Source organism: Phragmites australis, chromosome 20 (assembly GCF_958298935.1).
Source record: "Phragmites australis chromosome 20, lpPhrAust1.1, whole genome shotgun sequence".
NCBI classification, from domain to species: domain Eukaryota; kingdom Viridiplantae; phylum Streptophyta; class Magnoliopsida; order Poales; family Poaceae; genus Phragmites; species Phragmites australis.
Window position 1 is genome coordinate 12,628,646 of NC_084940.1, and position 6,036 is coordinate 12,634,681.

At 42.7% G+C, this 6,036-nt stretch overlaps 1 protein-coding gene across 1 annotated transcript; it reads right to left on the bottom strand.

Annotated features, from left to right (window-relative positions):
- Nucleotides 1-863: 863 nt before the first annotated feature.
- On the bottom strand, nucleotides 864-5,205 carry LOC133902140 (probable histone acetyltransferase type B catalytic subunit). The gene is made up of 10 exons (XM_062343733.1): nucleotides 4,887-5,205; nucleotides 3,986-4,027; nucleotides 3,568-3,677; nucleotides 3,337-3,405; nucleotides 2,817-2,855; nucleotides 2,639-2,712; nucleotides 2,484-2,550; nucleotides 2,062-2,140; nucleotides 1,814-1,974; nucleotides 864-1,560 (listed from the first exon to the last, which is right to left on the bottom strand). The coding sequence occupies exons 1-10, from the start codon at nucleotides 4,966-4,968 to the stop codon at nucleotides 877-879; spliced, it is 1,407 nt and encodes a 468-aa protein (XP_062199717.1). The 5' UTR covers nucleotides 4,969-5,205; the 3' UTR covers nucleotides 864-876.
- Between the last annotated feature and the right edge of the window lie 831 nt (nucleotides 5,206-6,036).

Genomic DNA, 6,036 nt, shown 5'->3' on the forward strand with positions numbered 1-6,036 from the left:
CATGTGGAGTGCATTGATGGAGAAAAAATCGTCCTCAAGCACACTTGTACAAAGGATCAGCTCGCGGATGTTCTCACAAAGCCACTCGGGCGTGTCAAGTTCTTGGAACAGCGCACGAAGATCGGCATCGTCGAGGTTCGAGGTGAACCGGGGGGGGGGGGGGCATAATGACAATAATTAATCCTTGCATGTTTAGTTTTGGACCCTTTATGGTAGTAATGGACGTGTCAGTAAAAGAGCTTTTAATTCAACAATCAAGTAGTTCGGTTAGTGACAGCATGACAGGGTAAAATGACCGTGTGGGATGACACACAATCTTCCTTTATGCCGTAGTTATTTCGGCCTTCATGGCTGTCTTTGTTAGTTTGTAATTTCCCTTTAAATTGCTGTTCAATCAAAGGAAAAGCTGCACTGTATCCCAGCACAAAAATCCCCAGGGTTTTCCTGCTCATGTGTGTGTCCTTGAGCAGGCTTTCCAACATTAGCTCTGTTCGAGCTGAAGTTGCTCGGTTTCCTATGTTTTGAAACATAATAAGCTGTCAAGGGAAACGGAAACAGGTATTGTCTACACATAAATCATGAACAGATTACCAATCGCTCTAAAACTATGGATGTCTTGAGGCGCCAAAGGAAGCTGCAAAGAACAATTCCAGATTTGGCGTGGTTGCCAAGAAAGTTAAAACGTAACATTCTCATCAAAGATTCCACATAACGCGACAAATCTACTCACTACCTAGGCTTGTGTTGGTTCTACCACTCTGACAACAGAGTAAGATCCAACGTTTCCTTTTCCACGAGATAAAAAATGATATCTCACCAGGCGAGCTTCCACAGCATCTCAAAGTTAGCATGATATGCAGTAGGGATCACCCGAATTCACAGAGCAGCCAGCTCTGACAGCTTATCCTTGCCACGTGAGGTAACATTCTTGGCGACCTCAACGATCTCTTCCATTTGATTGTCAACGAGCTCATTCAACTGCTGCTCCTGGGTCTTCAGATCTTCTGACTGCTGCTCAACGGTTTGGTCATCTGCATCCCCACCCTCGTGTGTCCAGTACACAGCAAAGGATTCCTCCTCATTGAAACTACTTGGAATCTGCACGAGGCGCTTCCCATTGGTTCCAGTGGCACCACCAAGTATTTCACCCTTAATGCGGTCATATATGCAGGCCCTGAAGTTGTCCATGCTCTTTTGGTTCTCAGAATCAAGGTTTAGATAGATCAGAATTTCCCAGCACCGCAGGAACTGTTTCTTGTTGATCTTCAGCTTCTGCCGGACAGTCTCGGTCAGGTCAGCTGGTGGAACCATCCTCAAGCTGCAAGTCCTTTTTGACAGGTTGGTCTCCTTCAGAGACGAGACCGTAGCACAGAGCACTGACTTGATTGGATCAAACGTGAGAAGACGGAGGCAGTCAATGGACGAACGCACATACTGCAGGTAATCGGAAGGGTCTTCTATGGTTACATCATATATATTCTCAGATTGTGCGATAGAATTGATTGCCTCAAGAAGACAAAGACCATGGCCTTCACCCTGATAAGGTGGCAAGACCAGTATCTGAGAAAATAAAACAAAATTATATGAGGAACACCCGGCCAGACCGAAAACTTGTTTTACTTCCCAAAACATTTGAATATGCAATTTTGTCAAAGTCAGTTTAACATCTGAAAAAAAAACTGCTGATGGGTGCATTAACAGAAAGTATAACCTATCAGTACCATGGAATAACTTCAAAGAAATTGACTTAAATATTGGATAACAACCACATATACATGAAGCAAATAGAAAGTAAAGCTGTAAGAGATCCAACCTGGCTGACTCGCAAGCGAGTGCTCTCAGGATAACGATAAAAGTTATGGACAGCTGCAAAGCCTAGCAATTGAAATTTCGAAACAGATGACTCCTGCGTTGGCTTCTTCACCACCAGAAGCATTTCCCATCCATGTTCACCAATATCTATAGGCGTGGAACCTAGAGTGCAATGATATCAGAATTCAGAAACTAGAAGTTCTAACTTCCAAGTAAAACTGACCACTACATTTCAAAGCCTGAAATTACCTTCAACCAGAAGCAAAACAAGAGGCACCAGACGAGAATAAAGAAATGCAGCAGCACCTTGGAGTTCAACTTGAACAATCTGGGAATTCAAATATAAACCAATCTCAAGATTTGTGGAAACCCAGAGTAGGATAATTATAACTTGAACAGCAGGCTGAACGTAAATTTCCAGGAAAATAGCAGATCCAAACCACAGACCAAATTAAAAAAAGAAAATTGAATATACAAAAGCATACATATTATGGAAGCGGTTTGACTTTATATTGATTGAAAACATAATGTCCTAATTCCTAAATAGTTAAGTACTAACACTTCATAGGGCAACCTTAACAAATATCAATTCGGTAAGCTGAAAATCAGAGAAGGGAGTAAAATAAGTGCTGCAAATCAAAATCACAAACACAAATGAACAAAAAGATTACCTCAACTGCTGGATCTGATTCATTTGAGCCATCATGTTTAATGACATTACCATTTATCACCACATTACTGTAGCAATGAGAAAACTTAAGTAACTAAGTCCTGCTTCCTGAAGCAACAAAAAAAATACTGCTGCATCATAAAACCATACGAGTACCTGATATATTGGCATTCCTTTGAAAAGGTTTGCAAAAATTCCTCTTTTTCAACCAAGTTTTCTCCAAAAATGTTCTGTCAAAAAATGAACGAAGCTTAATAAATAGTAAACCATATGTGTGGAGGTTCCTTTATTATTTCTTTATTTATATAAAGACATTGTAAATGAAACAGAATACCTGAAGAACAGGCTTCAGATCTGTTATTCCTTTCCCTCCCTAGAAGATATCGGTAAAACTGTTTGTCAATATTTTGAGGAAATCACAAAGGACTTAAATTTCTATAACTTACAAAAAATGTCAACTGAAATTTCAAATTCTGGATTACATTGCTGACTGAACAACAGTAGCTAATATAGTCAAATGTCAAAGAAGAACAGCAAATATGAGGAATTATGGTCGAAGATCAGAGATGGTTAGCTCGGAGGTGTCATTAATCAATCCAAGAAATGAACAATATTACCGACAGAACCCTCAATAATATTGTTGGAAGCAGAAAGCATTCTAAAGCAGTACAAGATTACATATACAGTGGTGGCAAACCATTAATGGCAACTGCAGATGCTAAGAGAACAGAAAATTATCTGTACACATGACAAAGTCAAGATTCGACACAGAAGGAATGCTATTATCAAATAGGCTCATGATATCTCACAACAAAATAATCTGATGATTTTTTTTTCCATGAAGCAGTACTCACATCAGATGTTTCCTCAAATGAAATCTCAGCATATCCATGGAATGATATCTCACTTATCCACACATTTATCTGTAACAAACAAACATGTCCGATACAAAAATGGTTATTTCACATTGCAGATAACAAGCATGTCGAACTTAGAGAAAGAACTAGTGGGAGAAGGGCTGGATAATCTGCTATTTCAACAACTGAAGTTAAACTAATAACATTAAAATAATTTGCTTTGTTTACCTTTAGATTTTTGTAACCATATATCTTTCCATCTTCACCAAAAAAATGGTTTAGGTCAAATGGTTGAATAGAAGTGCTGTCTACTGAGCCCACCTCGTCAGGATTCCTTACTGTAATAAAACCAACAGGAAAAAAGAAACTAAGAATCTGAAGAGACCAAATTGACAGGATTATAATTTAATTGAGTTCAGTCAGTTCCAGATCATACAAATAATTGTCTAATTTTACTGAAGTCAGTTGAATTGTGAAACTAATAAAAAAATGTGATTTATTGTTAGCTTCAAAGTTTGTTTCTTACTTACATGTGTAATCAGAGTTATATAAGCTAGTGGGATAAAGGTACAAGTATACACAAAGAAGGGGGAAATAGCTGCTAAAAGTTGCACTTTGGAGAGGACTGCTGAAAGTAATTTCATACCTAGAAACACTTTCATACACTCATTTGCCTCAACTCCAGCATCTGCACAACGAAAGCAAATAGAATGTGACTTAATCAGTTAACCTACATGTACAAAAGAAATAAAGTACCTCAAAGCACAGAAACAAGCAAGTGAAATTAAATTAGCATGTACACATCCGCATAGATGAGCAAACAAAAAATGTAATTGTATCTTGCAGAGCATTCTCTATAGGACTGATACAACCACAAAAACGGTGTTGTCTTCTCCTGTTTCTGGAAGCCAGTACCAAGTGGGTAATTTGAACCATGTTGAGTATGCCCCGCGTGAAAAACAAAATAGGCAAAATACATCCACAGGAATCAACAGCATTCGTAAGGTGGAATGGTTTGTCATTTCCTATCCAAACGAACAATAGTGCTTCCCATGTTGAATGTGCATTCTAACCCTTTGACTATTCAAAACCTCTAAAATCAGCACATCAGGTTTTTAACCAAGCCAAGAACAACCAGGTCGACAACTCCAGAGGCAACCAATCGACGCAGTGGCATACATTGTGCAAGCTCAGTCCACAAGACAATCCACATTCTTCCACTCTGCTACCCCTTTTGACTAACCAAAGCAAGAATGAACTCCCCATCCTTCCACCCTGCTACCACCCAACGACGCAAGGCCACTCCATCTTAATCCCACCAAACAAACAAACACGAAACCCCAGCAGAACATGCGCGCGCGCACACACACACACACATCAATCAGCAAACCGCGGTCTCGTCCCCGGCCCCGAACCCTGAGAGCAGCTCTAATGCAGCTTGTGCCAAGCGACCCAGCTGCGCGGGCACCGGACTCGTCGCCAGGAACGCGAATCGAGCCTGAATGGACCGGAAAGGAGAGGAGGGAGGCGTGGGTCGAGTCTCGTACCGATGCCGGAGAAGCCGACGCGGCGGCGCTTCTTGGGGTCGGCGGCGGCGGCGGGGTCGGTGCCCTTCTGCTTGAGCGCCATGCTCGCGGTCGATCCGGTGGAGGCGGGAGCGGTGGGGCGTGGAGGTGGGGCTAGGGTTTGGGGTTTTGGGGTGGGGAAGAGGCGGGAGAAGGCGGCGGGAAAGAAATGGGGAATCGCTGCGGGGGGCGAGCAGTGTGACGGGGTGAGAGAAGTCAGGGGTAGATTAGTCCAAAGACATGTCAGTGGTAGACTGCGAAAAAAAGGAAGAAAATTGGTTCCGGTGAGCGTGGTCGAACACGCGACCTTCAGAATTCAGATCCCTGTGCGTGTTTAGCCAGCCTACCTGGGCCTCAGCTAGATCACGGCCTGCCTCGTGCACCCCCCCCCCCCCCCCCCGGCATCCGGACCGCACCATCAGTCTAGCTGGACCTCCGCGCGTGATGCCTGGGCCAAGCCAAGCTTTTGAGCTGAACTTTTCTCAAAATTGTTCTAAAAAACTTTTTGAGCGGCAAAACTTTTACTTTAAACTTTTCCAATAAACTTTTAAGCTAAACTTTTGCTCAAAATTTTTTGCTTAAAATTTTTGCTTCAAAAATTTTTCTAAAAACTTTTGCTCCAAACTTTTGCTCAAAATATTTTCTCAAAACTTTTATTTCAAAAAAATTCTTCCGAACTTTTTTCTCCTAACTTTAGAGTCAAAAAAAGGCTTGCCCAACATGCTACACCAAGCTCTCCACACCACGTGGGCCTCGCCCCTGCGACATGCTCTCGAAGCAAGCTGAGCTGGGACACGTGTTTCCACCTGGGCCACGTGCTAGCCAGGCCGACAAACTCATCCGAGGCGGCATCCGAGCGTCGGCTCGGTTGGCAAGGACGGCGCGTGCGCCCGAGCCAGCGCGCGTTCGAGCGTTGCTCAACGCGAGTTTGTACCGTGTTTTTCGTTTATTTCCAGGTCTGCCTCTCGTGCGTGAAGCTATAAGGGGATCGTGACGTGCCCGTCACCTATGGAACCAGCTGGTTTCGTCGATTCCTAGAAGGACGCTTTGCTTCGTATAGATGTAGGTCTGTGTGTTTGTGTTGGGTGGTGTGTGTTGTTGTGTATGTTTGTTTGTTCGAACAGATGCTATA

What these genes read in the sequence shown, in the direction of transcription:
- LOC133902140 (XM_062343733.1), bottom strand. Translation starts at nt 4,968, where the DNA reads ATGGCGCTCAAGCAGAAGGGCACCGACCCCGCCGCCGCCGCCGACCCC. An exon ending in GTGTATGAAAGTGTTTCTAG is followed by an intron (nt 3,678 to 3,985) that starts GTATGAAATTAC and finishes GTTTTATTACAG; the next exon opens with TAAGGAATCCTGACGAGGTG. An exon ending in CATTTGAGGAAACATCTGAT is followed by an intron (nt 2,856 to 3,336) that starts GTGAGTACTGCT and finishes GATATCTTCTAG; the next exon opens with GGAGGGAAAGGAATAACAGA.